Raw genomic sequence first — 18,947 nt, forward strand, 5'->3', positions numbered from 1 at the left:
GGTAAGTCCTTCAGCTGCTCGTTGACTTCAAGTGTAATCAGGTGGTTAATCATTCATCAAAAATTGTCGACATAGATCATTTTCAAGTTGGACGTCGATAGTAAAGGCTTTAAGTCGGACCTGTCTGGCCAGTAGAGTAAAGGTACTTGATCTGTCGTACCTCTATTATATTGTGAACGATTCCATCATGGTATGTTTCATATTCGCTACAGCAACAACAGCCTCCAACAGCCATGCATTTGTTATGGACCGACTAGCAGCAGGACATCATTCCATCACAATCAGCAGCTGCTCATCCCCCCGTTTCCGTATCCTTACTCACAACACACATCTCATAGCACGAAATATGTAAAGCAACACCCCATTTGCACACTCTGAAACTGGCCCGACCCAAACAGTTCACCAATAACGCGCTGAACTTTATTCTTACCGCCTGCCCCGAGATGAAGTCACTGTCACTCGAAGGATGTACTAAGATAACCCACACATCGCTAAAGAATCTGAATGTAGCATCTCAGCTATCTACACTGTCACTGGCACATGGGCCCCGAGTAACGGACGAGACTCTGCAGCAATTAGGTGAATGTGGCCAGCTCCAGCATTTAAACTTGAGTGGGTGTGATATCTCGGACGCAGGACTCTTGTGTCTATGTAAACTGGCCAAGCTAAGAACGTTTGAGATACGTTCATGTCCGCTGCTGACTGATACGGGACTGTCGGAATACATTGCCAACGCAGAGAGTAGTGTGTCACTAAAAGTCTTGAACTTGGGCAAGGTAATTGGATTACGTGATGGAGCCCTGATGTCTATATCTCAGCACTGTAAATCCTTAAAGACATTGGATTTGGAAGGGTGTTTGATGGTATCCGATGTTGGAGTACGTGCTGTCGTCGAATCGTGTCCTAAACTGACACTGATGTGGATTGATGACGTGTATAACGTGAATGTTGGACGGTGGTTTCTGGATCGGTTAGCAGCTGAAAAGCCCGAGCTGATGCTCATGAGGACATCAACTCTAATGGAGCTTGGATCAGGCGGATGAGACGTGTTTGTAGAGATTGGGAGGAATACCATGGTCTATAGATTTCAATAATATAAATAATAATATGGTTTGTCACGTAAAATACTAAAATATAATAGAATCTCATGATAGAAAGCACCAGAAAGCAAATAGAAAGCGTGTACTGTTTTGGATCGTGACTGAACTTTGAATTTCAAATTTTCGAGCAGCTGCAAGCACATACCACGACAACAAGCAGCTACATACAATGGCTCGTATAGTGACGCCATCGAATCAAGTCAAGCTGACGAACGTCTCGATAGTCCGTCTCAAGAAGGGAGGCAAGAGGTTTGAAATTGCTTGCTACAAGAACAAGGTCTTGGAATGGAGGAATAACGTGTGAGTTTGTGGTTAAAGATTGTAGCCCTGTGTTTGAAACCAGATAAAAATGCATTTACCGTCCTTCTCTACTTTCGCTTTATGCTAATCTGCACACTCACAACCGACATCAAATTACAGCGAAACTGATTTGGACGAAGTGCTGCAAGCCGAACAAGTATTCATGAATGTCTCCAAGGGCCAAGTAGCAAACAAGGAGGATTTACAGGCTGCATTCAAAACTGACGAGATCAGGACTATTGTGCTCGAAGTACGTATCCTGTCGACATGTTGTAAAGTGCAGCAAAAACATAGGTATGCCTTGGTTGAGAATTCACATATACTGACTATAATTCACTTCTAGATTCTCAAAAAGGGAGAACTACAAGTCGGCGACAAGGAACGCTCCAACCAACTGGAAACACTGCACAAGGATATAGCCCAAACAGTGGCAGACAAGTGTGTCAATCCAGACACAAAGCGACCATATCCTATAACCATGATTGAAAAGTGTATGGCTGATCTACACTTTTCGGTGCATCCTAATCGGAGTGCGAAACAGCAGGTATGCGGGAACGAAAATACTCTAGTCGCGCAGGTCCAAATGAGGTTAACACTCGTTTTCGACTGTTAGGCATTAGAAGTAATCAAACAATTACAGGAAGCCAAAACAATACCCATCGCACGAGCACAAATGCGATTGAGATTGCTTGTGCCTGGCAAAGATGGGAAACGAGTTAAGGATAAATTGGCTGGGTTGATTGCTAGCATCGAGGATGAAGACTGGGGTGATGAATATGAACTGGTAGGTGAAAAGCAAATTGCGTGAGTATCTTATAGTTTATGGTCGTAATTCTGACTGGTTTTTTTTTTTGCTTGTACAGATATGTTTGATTGACCCAGGCCAATTCAGGGCTATTACAGAAACGCTACAATCTGAAACTAAAGGTCGTGGAACCATGGAAGTGTTGAGTTTACGAGAGGCTGAAGGAGGGGATGAGAGGTTAGAGTAGAGTAGAGCGAAGAACGAGTGCTTTTGGAAAGGTTGACCTCTTCAGGTTTTCTGTCTTCTGTTCTGAGATTTTGAACAGCTACAAATGTGTATATATCATAGCATACATGAAAATGAACGATTCTTCAAGACGCAGAACCAAAGGTGGACTTGAGAACGACTTTATTTAGGCCCAATGTTGTCTTTATATTAGTTCACAGTTTTGATCCCATTATTATTCAAACTGACGGAGCTTCTTCGAGGAGACTTCTTCCTTCTCCATCAGTCAGTTTAAAAGTGACTGCTTTATCACTGGTCACGAATGCCTCTAGTTTACAGGTACGAAGTTCGTGTCCGTCATGATCTAGAATCCTCAACGTTACAGAACCTGGTACCTATAATTATTTTAATTTTGTTTAAGGTGATGTTAGAAATTGACCTGAATTCAATATACACTCATTTTTTTGCAACTTGCGATTTACCTGCTGAATAGTCTCACCACGTCCCATGGCAGGCTTGACACTAAAAGCCAATTCAGCACGCTGAGGCTGGAGCCGTGAGGTATCCGATGATGCGCCTGGACGGCTGTCATCGACATCGGGTGACCTCGGAGTAGGATATGGATCCAATGTTCTGGTTTTTGGTGGTGCTGTCTCCACACTTGCTTCCTTTTCAGAGGAAACAGGAGATCTAAACGGATTGCCTTGGCTGTCGTCCTCGCCACTTTTAGCAGGGGACGGAGCGTTGTCTGGTCGCGTTGCTGCTCCGCTGGTACTAAACAATTTTCTATTTACCGGTGGCACTTCCTTTGAAGGAGAAGAAGTAGGAGATCCAGTTAATGGCAAACTTCCTGCTGATGAAGGTGATTTCACTTGAGTAGGCGTTCCTGCAACGGACGATCCTGATGGTGATGAGTTCTCCGATCGTGTTGATTTTCCTGTAGACGATGATCCAGATCGTGGAGAGCTTTCTGTTGTAGCTACCGCTGTTCCTAATCGAGGTGGAGTTGCAAATGTAGTGATGGTGGGTGCTGATGGAGTCCTTGTTGGTCTTCTATCAGTGTCGTCTTCATCTGAAGATGAAGTCGGTGCAAGGAGTCCATCCGTGAGCCTACCTGTTCAAATGAACAAAATTCTGTTGGCTTGTGCATTTCTTGAGATGTTGGAGGCCACCAGTCACCTGGGTGCTTGTCATCCATATGTCTTATGAATGCCGATAATTTCCCTAATCGAAAAGTTGAATCAGCACGTTGAAAAGTACTTGGAAACAATGGAGCTTTAGTAAAACATGAATGCCTTACATCCAACTACAGTACATCCAGGGTTCCTGGCTTGGAAAGGCCCAGAAAAGTGCAGATAATCAATCTTGAGATCCCGATTCGCAAAATAATGGTCACAATATACGCATTTGGCTACAATGCGATAATCGTCCCCTCGCCATTCTGGGACTTTGCCATTCCAGTACGGGTGTCGTTCAAAGTGGTCTTCGAGTCCCCTGCCAATCCTGTGACATGCGGGCAGCCCAGGAGGGTCATGAAGAGGCTCCATTTTGTGTTGGTATTGCGATAAGTTGAAAGTTGAAGTGCTTTGAATCGGAGTTTGGAACGTGGCTGGTTCCCAAGGTCGTACCAAATGTTGGGCTGCAGCTAACAGCGGGGATGAGGAAGGGGGACGCGTTTTGATGGTTATAGTAGTACTGTAATTTGCAGTTGTGCTTTCTTCTTTTCAGTTCAATAAAAAACAAGAATGAGTTTCCAGGATCAAAACTCACACAAGTATCAGCAAAGCAGTGGAAACGGTTTAATCGTTGGGATGCTGCATTACATATTCTTGGAGGCGGAAACTACGACACTTCAACCACGTTGTTCTCGTTCAACGAAATCACGTTGAAGAACGTCCCAAAGCTTGAAAGTCCAGGTCTGTTCCATTCTGGTCCACATAGTATTCTAGCTGTTGGTAAAATCCATAGTAGTTACAGTCCAGAAAAGTGCCAAACTAGTGCCCAAACAAATAGATTCATTGGAAGCATCGCTACATCGTAACCCAGCTTCTAGAGCAACCAGTCGAGACAGATATCGAGCCAAGTCGGCAGCTCAATGTATTTCTCATTGAGGTGCTGATGCAGATAACTCCTTGCTCTGGTGCTTTCTGAGATTCGTTCGTGAAAGAATTACCAACCCCAACAGTCCAACGATCTTCACTGATGAAGACCTGCTTCACGTCAAAATACAGGTCTAACGGTAGCAGATTCACCATGTTTTCACAACTTGGTTCATTTCCGTTGCCTCACCATGCAACATGGAAAATCTGATATTGTTTCCAAAACAGCCTACACTTTGTCCAATAAATGAAGACGGAACACGTATCAAAGGGCAACCTTTCGACTGCTGACTAATTCCAGCAATACCTCCGGTACCCGAAGAGCTTCGCTCTGCCTCGCCAAAGATCAGAAAAGCAATGCTCATGTCTTTCTGAAGTGGCCCATTGGCCCAGCGGGCGAGGCTTTCCTTGTCCAGATAGACATATTTCAAAGAAGGAAGAAGATGCCATAGAAGGGGAGGCCCTGATCCTCGCGAGACCTGTTAGACGTAATTGGTGAGAGTTATATCAAAAGCCGCAAGTTACGACAGCGGGAGAAACAGAGGAGGTTGACTTTAGTATGCATGGATCCGTGCTGTACAGTGTCCTAGCAAAATACAACGTCTTAGCAAAATACAGAACATCAGGCTGTTGCTTGTTGATGTTCTGATTTTGGATCATTGGCCCGTTGGAAGTAGGCATTGCGTGATAGAGAGAGAAGGGCATTGTAGTAGGCGGTCCATTTGGAAGGGTCCTGATACTTGGGAGAGACGAGAGACCTAAGAGATTGGATGCATGGTTTGTTATATCTAAAGGGCAAGTTGCGAAAAGTGCGAAAATCAGGAAGTGGCCTACCAGGTCAACTTCCGTAGGCATGCATCCATGATATAGAGTGTTCTACCTGCCGTATGCTAAGCTCCACACGCCCCTGAACTTGATAATTGTGTGTCTGATCAAGTATCTCATAATATCGCCCGACAAATGTCCAAGTAATGAGTGGAATGGACACTTCTATATGGTTAAATATACAAGTATAGAGGGAATAGTGACCAAGCGAGTTCTAAATTATTGCATCTTTGACTTGAAGAATCTATTTGAACAGAAGCTAGTGTTAGCACAAAGCTCAGTGCTGCATTGTCCATCTCGATAGCAAAAAAAGCGAGCTTTACGACAAGTTGATTCCCACACAGACTTACGTGTAAGACAATGTAATACTACTAACATCCTTCATCCACGGATCATTAACAAACTCTGGATCAATATAGAAAAACACTGGCATATCAACCTCTTCCCCGGCAGCCAATTTCTGCTCCTCAAAGCAAAAGCACTGTATCTTGTTAAAGTACTGAGCCGCTTTCGGCGGTACGACCGAGTACGTGCTAATCCCTACAATATCTTCATTGGTCGGGTTCTTGGCCGTGAAGAATGTCAATGCCGTTTCACCAGGCACGATCGTTATAGATTTAACTATTGGTTTAAAATTCCATCTCATGGCATCTGATGTTGACGAGTCGAATGTGACACGGATGGGACGTGCGTTGGCGACAGGGACCATGGATTCAGGCTCGAATTTATGGCCAGCGGAAGTTAGTGGTGTGCCGTCTAGTCCTGTTTGGGTGCAGATGAGCTTGTAAAGGGGGACTGCTGCGTATGCGAGGCCGACGAATACGACGATTACGGAGGCCGAGTAGTAGACTACTGTTTCTATTCCTTCGGCGTTGGCTTGGCGTGATGCGTTCTGGTATCTGTTGTTGTTGTTTGACTGGCTATGTTGATGTGTTGATGCCTGGTTGAGGTTTGGCTGGTTTGGTTGGGGAGATGCTCGTGGTATCGTGCCGGTGAATGGACGGGATGGGATCCGTATTGGCTGTATACATCCTCGGCTGGGTATCGATCGAATTTCCTTCATGAGCTAGATTCACGGTGAGCGAAAAAGGGTGCAAAGAGTCAGACTCGAAAGGTACAGTTGAGCACTGTAGCTATGTAACTAACCTGTCTGATACATGTCCGGCCTACATTCATCGCGGCCATCTCGTTAGTCTTGTTACTGTGTGTCTTGAACTTTCAAACCCATAAAGCTTCCCTAGTTTGAAGTACAACTCGTGTAATTCCTTTGTTCGATCACGCTCAATTTCTTCACTCATTATTTCGTATTCTTGTGAATGAGACGCAATGACGCGAAAAACACACACGTAAATCCCAAAATAACCTCTATTATTCAAAACATCAACTCCCTCCAAAGCTCTACTCTGGCTTCCTGTAATACCTCTGAGGCACAAACGGCATCTTGGTAACAACTGCCTTTTGCATCCTGCCACGGACTTCAACACGTAATTCGGTTCCAATCTTTTGATTGCCAGCCTTCACCAGACCCATAGCAATATTCTTCTTGAGAACTGGTGACGGACATCCACTAGTCACTGCTCCGATTTGAGCTCCTGATATGTCCAAAATTGGTGCACCCTCTAATAGGCGATGAAGATGAGGTTGAGTGAAAAGCTTCACTTAAAACGTAGTGTTTTTTCTGTCGACCTCAAGAAGTCGAGTACTTGCCTCGAGCAGGAGCGCCATCAACAATCATTCCAATTCGTCTCCTTGGTGCTAGTTTGGCATCTGCGACTTGTGGTAGGATCTTGTCTGCTCCTATAAATCCACCTTCCTTTCTTCGTCGTTGTCCTAAGGCAATTCTAGTGTTATTACAAGCATGCTCATAAGCCCCAAATGACATACCAATAGTCCAAGTCAAAGCACCCTCAACAGGACTAACTTGCTCATTCAAATCATGTCCATATAAACACAACCCAGCTTCTAATCGTAAACTATCACGAGGACCTAGACCAGCCAATTCCACATCTGCGTTCTTCATCAGGATTTCACATAGAGCTGTTACGTCTGTGCTCTTGACTGAAATCTGGTAATTGGAATTGTTGTTTTGTTGCATAAGTTTTGTGTCAGCAGAAAAAAAGCTAAAACGGCCATCAGCAGATATTCACCTCGAATCCGTCTTCTCCAGTATACCCACATCGTGAGGTATAAGTTGGAATACCACTAATCTCCATGAATCGACTCGTCATGAATCCCATAGTAGTCAAGTCGTCGTGGACGAGTGATTTCATGACTTCTGCTGCTTTGGGACCTGTGTCAAGAAAACATGTCTGAGTATCCAACGAACAAAAAATCATTTCCTCGAGGATTGTCCACGCACCCTGAAGAGCAATCAACGAAGCACCACTCAAAACATCCACATGTACATCCCAACCTTTAGCAACAGTAGCCAGCTGCTCTGATATATGCGCCATATCCTTTTCAGCACATCCGGCATTCGAAACAACGTAAAAGGTATCCTCCGTTTGCTTGTTGATTACTGTATCGTCGATAATGCCTCCGGCTGCATTCGTAAAGAGCGACAGTGTTGAAGATGAGACGGGGAGGCCCTTCAAGTCGGCGACGACGAGATGTTCCAGGAATCTCAGACAGTCTTTTCCGCTCCATCTAGTAGAGCGAAAAAAAATCGTCAGATGGGACGAAGGATGTTAATACGATGAGCAAACCACACACACGTACTGTGTTTGTAGCATATGAGATACATCGAATATGCTAGCCTTTTCACGAGTATGTAGATGGGAAGCTAGGACGCCCATTGACTGATACTGGACTGGCATTTCCCAGCCAGCAAAAGGAACCATCTTGCCACCATTTGCGATATGGAAATCGTACAAGGCTGTACGCTTTAATGGTGCCTAGATTTAAAAATCAGATTGCATTTGTTAGTATAAATGCTGTGAATATCTTTCAAATATAACATTCTTGACAACAAGGATGAAGGATCTGACAATCACAATCAGCAAACACTTTTCAAATACTAACAGAAAACCTACAGCATCAGCAGCCGAAGCGAGACCTCTACGTGTCGCCGATTGTAGAGCGCATGCTCTAGTCACGATGCGACTTGTCAACGTTATCTGCATTGTCATCTTCGGTGTTTGAACTTTTTGCAAGTTGTGCGTCTTGCTGCTTTTGCCTACAATGCCTACATGTCAAGCAATCAAATGCAACACGTGAAGATGAGACTCGCTATGAATATCATATATACAAGACGCGATCTGGCTGTATCATCCTTACGTGTCTGTATTTTGAATCTCTTTTTCTTAAGCTGCTAAAACTTGCCAGAAAAAAAAAGTTCAGATCAAAGCTTTCTCACCACAATACAAGCAAAAAGGGATGGTTGTAGAAGATCCCGTTTCTGAACTGTTTGCTGCATGCAAATCCGCCGATACAGTTCGCTTAGCTGCTCTATTAAAGGCTGGATGTGATCTCTTTGTGACCGATGAAGAAACTGGACGCTGGCCTTTACATTACGCTGCTGAAAGTGGAAGTCTAGAGTGTGTCCAACTATTAATCTGTAAGCTCGTTTGTCCTTTGTCTCTGCTCATGCAAAAGCTGACATTTGACCCCTTTACCAGCAAATCATCATCCCTGGAATGTAGTCGACAAACAAGGCATAACCGCCGGTGAAATCGCAAAGTCGCTACATTTCGACATTTATCACGAACTAGTGGAGGAGGGTGTCCGTGCTGAACTCATATTTGGGCTTATTGGGCGTAAAGAAAAGGACGCAGATATGAAGGCCGCTGATGACGATAATGTAAACGAGACTGATGCAGTAGAGGAGAATGATGAGGCCAAGGACTACTTATCTCGTAAGTTGATGAATCTTTGGTTTGAGAGCTGGAATAAGAACAAATGTACAAGAATCGAGAGGATGATATTGGAAGTCATCGCAAAGAGGCACCCCTGGCTTGGCAGGCCGATTATTTGGAATGACTGCTTGGACGGGATGGAGTTTGGTGGCAAGCGCTATCACCAGATATGCTATTGGCAAAGCAAACAGAGCACAAGCATTCATTTCGTTGAAGCACTTTGAACCATTTCGAGTCTTGTACCACGAGCCAGCATCGATTGATGTAGACGACGTCTCCAGATTTCTTTTCCAAGGTTAGTTAACCAACAAATCTCCCCCCTTCAACTCACAGAACCCCTCCATATTACGCCAGACAAAATCCTCGACGCCAACAACGACGCCGTAATGATGGAATGGGAAACCCCACTCATGCAGCACCACGCCGACATCCTCTGTCCCATCTCAGGCCTCCATGTCCTCAACGTCGGCTTTGGAATGGGAATCATAGACAGGATGCTTCAAGCACATTCCCCAGCATCCCACACCATAATCGAAGCACATCCAGACGTGTACAAGAAGATGGTGCTAGACGGATGGACGACCAAACTAAACGTGAAGGTTGTTTTTGGGAAGTGGCAGGATGTTATAGAAGACTTGGGTGAAACATATGATGCGATATTCTTTGATACATTTGGAGAGTACTATGCGGATTTGAGGGATTTTCATGAGCATGTAGCTAATCTGTTGAATGATGGAGGGATTTACTCCTTTTTTAACGGGTTGGGTGGCCATAACGTATTCTTTCATGATGTGTATTGTAGAGTTGCAGAGCTGGATTTGGAAGATATGGGGTTGTCGGTTGAGTATGTACCGATACAGTTTACACCGCCGGGTGATCAGGTCTGGGAAGGTGTAAATCGACCATATTGGGTACTGGGGCAGTATAATCTGCCAGTGTGTAGGCTCATAACAGATATATAGAAAACCATCATGAGCATGTTTAAACTGTTACTGAAATGAACTGTATATAACATGATATAAAAAATACACTCAACCAAAAATTAAAAAGAATTCTCAAAACCCCCCGTTTTGCTTGACTAAAACATTATAAAGAAAACACACAAAACATAACCCACTCATTCATGAACATCCTCCTCAATCATAATCTCCTCCTCCAACATCCTAACCTGATCCCTCCCAATCCACGTCATCCTACTCATCGTCTCCCCATTACTCATCACATTCTTAATAGCCTCATCAATAGCATTATTTACTTGATCTACGTCAAAGCCTCCTTCCAAATCATCCAAATGTATTTTGAATGATTGCATAGACTGTCGTGCCAACGAGGTAACAATCTCAGTAACCATTTCGTGATCTGGTTCTGTACCTCCTTCTGCGTCTTCGATGTACCTATCTAGTACAAGTCCGTCAGCATTGGTCGTCGTCGTTGCACTTCCTCTGCTACTATTGCCATTGTTGCTGGAAGGCGACTGATGCGGGAACCGGATTCCTGCTTCACGGAGTTTACGCTTCACTAATTCATATACGAGATGCCAGATACGGCGCAATATAATAGATTTGCCTCGTGATAGAGCACGTTCTTCACGTCCCTTTGCATACATCCCCTCCATTGTTTCATCATGATGATTTACCACAGGACGAGTGGGCGATCCACCTAATAATTCACTAGCCGGATCGGTTGTGGAAGGGGTCTGCTTTCTCCCTCGAGATGTCGTTCGAGGTGGGACTGGTATTGCTAAATCCTTGTAATTGATGATAGAGTCGTCACTCCACGACGACCTGGTAATATTACGTGGGGAGACGGCTACGCTGCTACTAGCAGTACTGGAATCAAATGCGTCTAGTTTGGGTCTCCTGCGAGGTGGCCTTACCGGTGCTATACTGCTACTACTGCTGCTGCAACTAATACTGCCAAGATGGGTATTGGGTTCAGTAGCAGTTCGAGTTCGATTCGGTCCTGCTGCGGATAAACGAATATTGGGCTCAGTCGCAGTTCGGGTGCGAATAACTCCTGTTGTCGGTACAGGTTTATATAATGGTTCAAAGGTCGCTCGGCGGTGGATGGTTGTTTCGACCAGAGTGACCTCTTTTAGTAGGTCGTCCATTTGTTTAGATAATGATGATTGTGATTGTGTTGTTGTTGGCATAGCAGTTGTTGTCGACATGATTTTGGCTGCAGAAGGCGACGAGACACTCGGTACCTGCTGCCACGTATTAAAGTTTGAAGCAATCTTGGCCGGTGATAAGTCTCGGTGTATGTTTATTAGCAGCGGTGATGAAAGTGGAGTTTTCGAACCGCTTGTGCGTAATGGGTTTCTATCGGAAGCAGATACAATGAGAAAAGTGCTGGCTTGGAAGGACGTCGAATCATCGAAATGCAAAGAAAAGCACCGGCAAGTGGCTTGCTGCATACCTCTTTGGTCTGACTTGTTCCGGCGATGATATCTCACTAGTATTTTTAAGTCTCAGCAACCGTTTAGTAGCGAGAATCGAATCCAATAATTCAGCCAACTCTTCGACAGCTGCTCTACGACTATCAGCCGATGGCGTACTCGGCGTCGTATCAATCTCATGCTCTGTTCCGAAACCAGATTCGTACCGGTGCAAATCCTTATAGCATGTACGCCCCTCCTCGTCGTTCTCAAGATAAATAGACTGTACTGCCGAATCCTGATATCGGTGTCTTCGGAGCCCGTCCGTTACTCCTTCCTCAATGTACTCTGCATAAGCGACGTTAGGAGTCAGCGGACCATGCTGATGGGCAGATGAGAGCGTGGATGCGAATGATGCGACCGATAAGCGTGGGCTGGGTTGATGGACTCCGACAAGCAGCTTTTCTGGATGAGGATTGTTTGGTGGTGTAAAACTCTCAGTTTCGTGAGTGTTGTCGGTGAGGATTATTGGTTCGACTTCAGTCGTCTTTCCTTCCTTTAGTAGAGCGACTGGTCGTCCATCTGCTACTATGTATTCGTACGATGCATATCGGCGGTTTTTGAGGCTGTTGGTCGATGGTGCCTTGTTCAGTAATTTCTGTATTGATCCCAACATGGTTGATGCTTGATAGACGACCAAAGGAGAGGTCAATTGGGGTGTTTAAGACGGGGATCAATTAAATTATGGTGAATCTTGCGTAAGAGAGCAGGGATCTGTTGAAATCTATCCGTTTCGCTGTTGAAACTGTTTTAATAAACACATGGTTTGCCATTGTAAAATGCAAAACAAGTCATCAAGATACTTACGATTGAAGATATAGGCAGCGACGGGATATTATGAGATGCTCGTACAGGCGATTTCGCTTGTGTGGATGATCTTGCCGTCTTGAGAAACAAAGTGTGACCGTTCGTTGATAAAGCTGATATCTCTAGTCGAGACTTTGGCACCCAACACTACGCGCAGCTACCGCTATCTATCAATGTACTATCTGACATTCGTTTATATGTGCATAGACGTATATTTCGCAAAGTTGCATAATGGCAGATTTTCTAACAACTGCCGGACATCGTGAAGAATCAAAAACACGATTCTTGTTGCTAGGGGTAGTGACATGAATGTGTATAACATGACCCGAGATCAAGTCGATTTGCATTATTAGATTCATCTCTGTCCTATCAGACGTGATAAGGTGACAAATCTACGTCTGATCATGATCGATTCAATCACTGAAGCACTATCATGATGCAACAAGTGGGTGGATCTGAATTCTATCGGTGAAAAAGTGAAGATGAATGAAATTACTGAACTGCACTACTATTGAATTATTACACTATAATCTAACCCTTGAGTCTGTCTTTTGTTGACTTATTGGCTTATTGGTCAGGCACTAAGACATTGCTATATTGCTATGCAAGGTGCAATGGTAATTGATTCGAGTTAAGTGATCGATGAAAGCCAAGTATACGCAAAAATACATATCTCGTAGTATCGTTTATCCTGCTTGAGGCCTCGGAAGCTTTTTGGCCTAGTTTCCTCCTCGTCAATCACAGAAACAGAAAGCCGCAGTCCCAAAACCTGCGATCCCCGACATTCCAAAGACGCTTCGCAAGAAATCACATCCGCCCTCCTGTTATAAATTCTTTGAATTACTCTTCAGCAATTCCTGGCCATGCCGACCACTTCATGAAACTACTAAATTAAATCAGAATGGTTGCTGACGATGATAGTATTGATCTGGGTGAGAGTGCCATGAAGGCCGCCGCACCGACGGAACCAACTTTAGAGCAGATTTTATCAGAGTATGATGCTGTTGGTTGGTGGACCCGGCGTATTACAGTCAAGGCAATTATTGAAATTGCTATTTGTTTTCAATTAGGGAGAGTTTCAGCCCGTATTCGTATCGACAGTTTCGAGAGTATCTCAGGCTTGTAGAGCGGAGCGAAGAAAATATTGAATTCTGGGAGTCCGTCGTTGGTGAGACACCTTGGTGCTCTGCATTACAGCAACTGCAATGCTAAATCCTTACTTTTTATAGCCTACTCTACAAAATACGCAAACTGGCAACAACAACTCAGCGACAATCTAGCCTCCAAATCACCATCTCGCTGGGCACTCGCAACCCGAGGATCAGGGGAATCCATGATAGGATCCGACATTCCAAATGTTCCTCGAAATGCCTCTCGCAATCACTCTATAGCAGGCTCGATCGGAAGCAGGAATACCAACAGAGCTGTCTACAGCTCAAACCAATGTATCGGAACCAGATCGGTACAACGATCTCGAATGAACTCGACGACGTCTAGTGTGGGCGTGCTTCGGCCATATGCCAGCACGGTGCAGCCGCCCGACATGTCATCTAGTGGAGACATGGAATCTGTGGTAGTTGAATCACGGCCGATAACACCTCGAGTGGCTCCGCAACAGCCAGTACAACATATGCAGCAGTCGGTGCCCTCATCACGAGAATATGTGCATGTACCACCAAACCTGCTCGACACGGTTAAGGAAAGCATGCTGTCCAGTGTTTGTCCGAGTCCCAACATGCCTGCATCACCCGTCAACCCGACTGCAGACACATGTCTACCAGCCACATCGCTGAGCAGCCCCATGCTCGAAACTGCCGTCCAAGCCCTGTCGCTAGCAACCTTCCCATACCCCCAACCAGCTGATACCGATACTTCTCAAATACATTTCGGAGGCGTCGCATCCATGCCACGACGCTCCAGCAGCGTTGCGAAACCAAACATTATCGACCACCGTCGTCCATCTGCTCCAAACGTGAATTCAGCAGTCGTGTTGCCTATGGAGCCATCAAAACAAACCCCCAGTGTCCGAGTCTCGAATGTGCTCACCGATGCATCCCAAAACAGTATGAACAGCTCACAACTGGTGTGTCAGACAAACATGTCACCCACCGTTAAACGCCGCATGACGAAATCAAACCATAATTCAGCATCTGTGCTGCATCTTGCCACTGCTTTTCGATCCAAGAGTCAGATAATGGAAGGTTTGAAGAATGAGTTGGAGCAAGACTTGTCTCTCCTGATCGCACAATTCGTCATACCGAACGCTACAAGAGAAGTCAATCTGACCTCAGCCTCGAGAAAGGCAATACTAGATGCCATTGACGCAGGCAACTTCCCGATATCGCCAACTGTGTTTGAGCCATCCATGCACGAAATTATTAAAATGCTGCGAGATTACTCGCTGCCGAAATTCTTTGAACATCAACGTCGCAGAAAGACTGCCCTGATTGCCAGGATACTAGACTGGCTCGATTGGTTGAGGCACAGGAACTCGAGACGGTTTCATGTTAGGCTGTGCTTCATGCTGATATCGATGTTGCTGTTTGCTATGGTGCTGGTACTCCAAATACTGCTGTGTGGATCGGTGTACTGGAGGACGTTTGAATTTGTGCCGATATGTCTGATGGGACTGGCAATAATTGATTGCTGGATACCTGTCGTTCCAGTCAAAGGTAATGATGTTAACTCTCGTTTATGATTGCCTTTATTCATGAGTCTCACTCTGTCCCTCGTCTAGTTGAACGAGTCAGAGACGCCAGCGCTACAACAAAAATCATGGTCGAAATGCCAGCCTCACCAAGCCTGTATCTCTTTGTCATGGGAGACATCGCAATATCCATCCTCGGCACCCTCGTGTTGATATTCTCTGTCCCACCAGGTTTCCCTCCTCCAATACAGACTTGAAAACATTTCCTACTACACAGTTTTCTGTTTATATATACATGATAACCAGTGTTTCAAAATATATATTGCCATATAGTATCAAACCAAGTTCTAGTATAGTGGAGGCACATCTGGATCATCTTCAAAGTCAGGTTCAGCAGCTTGAGCGATTGCGCCCTTCCGTTCCACAATCTTTGATGCAGAGTGCTGTTGTATTGGCTTACTTGGTTTAACAGCAGCTTCCGACACAATATTACGATAATCAACAGCTGCACCCGTCACCATTTCCTGATATCTGCTCAACTTCTTCACCGGTTCAGCACTTTTACTGATTTTGCCCTCATCCAGTACCCGTATCCTCCTAACATCCACGTCTTTATGGCCCGCTTTAATCATCGTTATTACCAATTCACCTGTAAGACGGCTCCGTTCACATAAGACACCCTCGGATTCCACCTCTTCGTCAAGCACCAGCTGAAACACTTTGCCCTTGACCGTGACGGTAACATATGTCGAATGCACGTCCACGTCAATAAGACTTGTATCCATTAGTTTGGGTAGTTCTAGATGTAGTGCTAGCGTCTGGTTGGTATTCGATACATGGAAATTCCATTTGCCTTGATTTTTTTGTAACGGTGTTCCGTCATCTGTGAACAGCTTTAATGGTGCTTTTATGGGACGAAGTGGGTCTGGTTTTGGTGGTTCCTTTTCGTTGAATTGTTCAATGTCACGGGCGGCTTCTACACGGGCGGCAGGAGTATATGGGACTGGTTTCTTTTGGAATTCTTGCTTCTTTTTCTCGAGTCTAGTGAAGGATTGGAGAGTACAGTTAGCTTTATATTTGAACGATCATACTGTCCAACGCCTAGAATCGTTGATTTCAGACGAATAGGCGTATGCAACTAGAGCTTCGACCAATTACACTTCACATGGCTGTTACGACAATGGCAAGAGACGTGAACCATGACGCCAATTCATATGAGAAGCTTACATTTCTTCCTTGGACAGATCGCCTAGATCCTCCAAAGCTTCGGGCTCCACGACCACTACTGGAGTTTCTTCCACAGCATTCAACCTCTTCTCGCGATCCTCTATAAATCTTGCTCGTATCCCATCGAATACTTGACGAGCCTGGATTCTCTCTGAGCGTTCAATCTCTCGTCCATCTAGTGATATCAGTTGAGGGAGGGCTGTAATGACGAACTCTCTATAGCCCGGCTGCTGACTACATGGATTTCCCACCAGGTATCTAATAATATGAGAACTGTGGTGAGTGATTCAAAACAATTCATAGCGAGTGTGTCACTCTTACAGTTCCCGCAACAATTCATTCTTGGCCAATGATTCCACATCCAATGGATCCTCGATAAAGTTTAGAGTCAAGTCCAATTTACTCAGTGATTCACAGCCTTCCAGGCCCTCCAGTTTTGTGACATTGTTGATTGCCATGTTGAGATAAGATAGTTCTTTGAGCTTGTTTAGGTTCTCTAATGCATGTGGATATATTAGCGCAGGGCATACGGTGAATATGCGAGACATGCATTACCAAGTTTTGGAATGAGATTGTTTTGCAGAAAGAGGATTTGCAAATGTCGGCAGTAAACATCCAGATTCTCAATCTTTTCCAGATCGAATTGATGGAGGGTGATTTCCTTGAGCGTTGATAGTTCGCCATCGTTGTGTTCTGCTCGTTGGCGTAACAATTCTTCATTGACTAGTGGTTGATGTTGGGAATTGTGTTGGTTGGCGATTGGCGTTTACGGTTCCAAAAATGGATTGAAATTCAATAATGATATTAATTATGATGGTACTTACTTTTTTTGCCCATTATGATTGATCTACTATCTACTGTGCTCTAAGGATGGTCAATTTGCACAGTTTGGTTTGGAGTTGCTTCTTGTTGTTTCAAAGAGCAGACGAGATAGATCCGATATAAAATATATAGATTCAAGCAATATGAAACTTGATCTTCTCTGTGGATTTATAGACTTGATACGTGAATGTCGTGTTTTTGCTGTTTTTACTACTTGAACAATTGACAAGTTACTTGATTTCAAGGTCAGGAGCAATCAAACAAGAGGAGTCTCAATCATACTCAATTGTACGTGATTTGACACGTTAGACGTTACACTGCTCTTCGTAATCCTCAAATATTCTTGCCGGTCGATTTTTTGACACTTATTAGAAAACAGGTGAAGGGAAATGCCTCCAAAGCAGAATTCAAAGTAAGATTGCCCACCTAGTATTTACTTGTGGTCGTTTCATATTGTCAAGTCCCGTGAAATGTTTTGTCAAGCTTTGTTGGTTTTTGATTTGCAATATTGAGGAAGGTGTTGAATGAATCCAAGATCAGGACATTCACTATTACGACAAAGATCATCGTGAATTTGGTCTCCTCTCCTCTTTACAAACCAACTACTATGAAGCTATTGCCAACATCAAACGTAAAACTCAAAACATCCATTCATCTTAGAGCTGTTGCCGCCAACGAGAAGAAGGCAGCTGCAAAGTCAGAAAAGGATAAGGCTGCTGCCAAATCAAAAGAAGATCAGGAAGCCAAAGAATGGAATGACGGTGCAAAGGGCTCCAATAAGAAGGAACTGGCTGAGCAAAAACGACTGGAGGAGCTCAATAAGAAAAAGGAGCGAGAAGCTCTCTTGGCTGCTGAAGAAAAGGGTATATTTGTCTATACAGTGTTTAGTTGTTATATGTCGGGCAAGGACAACGACAGCTGTCATTATGACGACTCCAACAGAGGGAGTTTTTTTCTGATTATCTTCCACCTCTCTTCTCAGAACTATCAAAGAAACCAACAAAACCAATCAAAGAGCTTCGCGGCCCTGACAAGGTCGCTGCTCGAAAAACTCAGCAGGTTGAAAGGGCTGGATCTTCAGACGCCATTGAAGAATTCAGTGCATCAAATGTGGACGATGCTCTCGACCTCTTGACTATATCTGGTGCAGGATCAAGCTCGTCTGGCGGGAGAGCTAATGAGGCTGTTGAGAGGCATCCTGAACGACGAGTAAGTTATCTAGGATTGTTATAGCATACTTTTCTGGCGGAATTCTTTGCATCTCGGTCGATTCCTGATAGCTCTTTCTACCTTCATAGGTCAAAGCTGCATATGCAGCCTATGAAGAACGCGAACTGCCGATACTCAAGGCAGAAAACCCAGGTCTCAGGTTGAGTCAACTTAAAGAAATATTATACAAGAATTGGAAAAAGTCGCCAGAAAACCCAATGAACCAAGATACCGTCAGCTACGATACAACGAAAGCAGACGAACGTGAAGCCATCGCTGCTAAGAAGGCTGAAACGATGGCTAGGTTGCAAGTATAGGACTTGTTTGGATGAGGCCAGTTTGTGTACCTAGTATCCTTTTTGTTGTAAAAAAACCACCAATACTTTTGCATTATGAAATAATAGAGCAGTTTCTGAACAAAACGATGAATGGTGTTTGTGTTTAGATGAAGACATGTTTGCCGAATATAATTCAATGAAGACAGGTATACCTCCTCTTTTATTACTTCGTCTGGCGATGTATATGGCCAAACCCTTGGTACTCAAAGAAACGCCGTCTGGCGCGTGTGCTTTTGATAAAGCACGTTTGGCAACAGTGAATCAATCTCCCTGGTTTCAAGAGCAGTATGTAGAATTTACTTGTTAGAGTGT

General features: G+C 44.4%; 6 protein-coding genes across 6 annotated transcripts; 3 read left to right on the plus strand and 3 right to left on the minus strand.

Annotated features, from left to right (window-relative positions):
- Positions 1-1,269: 1,269 nt before the first annotated feature.
- On the plus strand, positions 1,270-2,392 carry SmJEL517_g02015 (uncharacterized protein; the record flags this gene model as incomplete). The annotated part of the gene is made up of 5 exons (XM_031167943.1): positions 1,270-1,400; positions 1,521-1,650; positions 1,744-1,944; positions 2,014-2,184; positions 2,264-2,392. The coding sequence occupies 5 exons, from the start codon at positions 1,270-1,272 to the stop codon at positions 2,390-2,392; spliced, it is 762 nt and encodes a 253-aa protein (XP_031026121.1).
- A 3,121-nt stretch (positions 2,393-5,513) lies between these two features.
- On the minus strand, positions 5,514-6,479 carry SmJEL517_g02016 (uncharacterized protein; the record flags this gene model as incomplete). The annotated part of the gene is made up of 3 exons (XM_031167944.1): positions 5,514-5,538; positions 5,645-6,360; positions 6,441-6,479. The coding sequence occupies 3 exons, from the start codon at positions 6,477-6,479 to the stop codon at positions 5,514-5,516; spliced, it is 780 nt and encodes a 259-aa protein (XP_031026118.1).
- A 213-nt stretch (positions 6,480-6,692) lies between these two features.
- GCV1 (aminomethyltransferase) lies at positions 6,693-8,422 on the minus strand (the record flags this gene model as incomplete). The annotated part of the gene is made up of 7 exons (XM_031167945.1): positions 6,693-6,861; positions 6,998-7,124; positions 7,179-7,359; positions 7,442-7,584; positions 7,654-7,940; positions 8,013-8,188; positions 8,327-8,422. The coding sequence occupies 7 exons, from the start codon at positions 8,420-8,422 to the stop codon at positions 6,693-6,695; spliced, it is 1,179 nt and encodes a 392-aa protein (XP_031026119.1).
- Positions 8,423-8,669: 247 nt separating this feature from the next.
- SmJEL517_g02018 (uncharacterized protein) lies at positions 8,670-10,110 on the plus strand (the record flags this gene model as incomplete). The annotated part of the gene is made up of 3 exons (XM_031167946.1): positions 8,670-8,850; positions 8,912-9,148; positions 9,482-10,110. 3 exons carry the CDS (start codon positions 8,670-8,672, stop codon positions 10,108-10,110), a joined length of 1,047 nt encoding a protein of 348 aa, XP_031026126.1.
- A 5,276-nt stretch (positions 10,111-15,386) lies between these two features.
- On the minus strand, positions 15,387-17,103 carry SmJEL517_g02019 (uncharacterized protein; the record flags this gene model as incomplete). The annotated part of the gene is made up of 5 exons (XM_031167947.1): positions 15,387-16,080; positions 16,267-16,524; positions 16,588-16,762; positions 16,822-16,989; positions 17,091-17,103. The coding sequence occupies 5 exons, from the start codon at positions 17,101-17,103 to the stop codon at positions 15,387-15,389; spliced, it is 1,308 nt and encodes a 435-aa protein (XP_031026127.1).
- Positions 17,104-17,695: 592 nt separating this feature from the next.
- On the plus strand, positions 17,696-18,614 carry SmJEL517_g02020 (uncharacterized protein; the record flags this gene model as incomplete). The annotated part of the gene is made up of 3 exons (XM_031167948.1): positions 17,696-17,951; positions 18,071-18,297; positions 18,387-18,614. 3 exons carry the CDS (start codon positions 17,696-17,698, stop codon positions 18,612-18,614), a joined length of 711 nt encoding a protein of 236 aa, XP_031026152.1.
- Positions 18,615-18,947: the final 333 nt, after the last annotated feature.

Source organism: Synchytrium microbalum, assembly GCF_006535985.1.
Source record: "Synchytrium microbalum strain JEL517 chromosome Unknown SmJEL517_scf0007, whole genome shotgun sequence".
Taxonomy (NCBI): Eukaryota; Fungi; Chytridiomycota; class Chytridiomycetes; order Synchytriales; family Synchytriaceae; genus Synchytrium; species Synchytrium microbalum.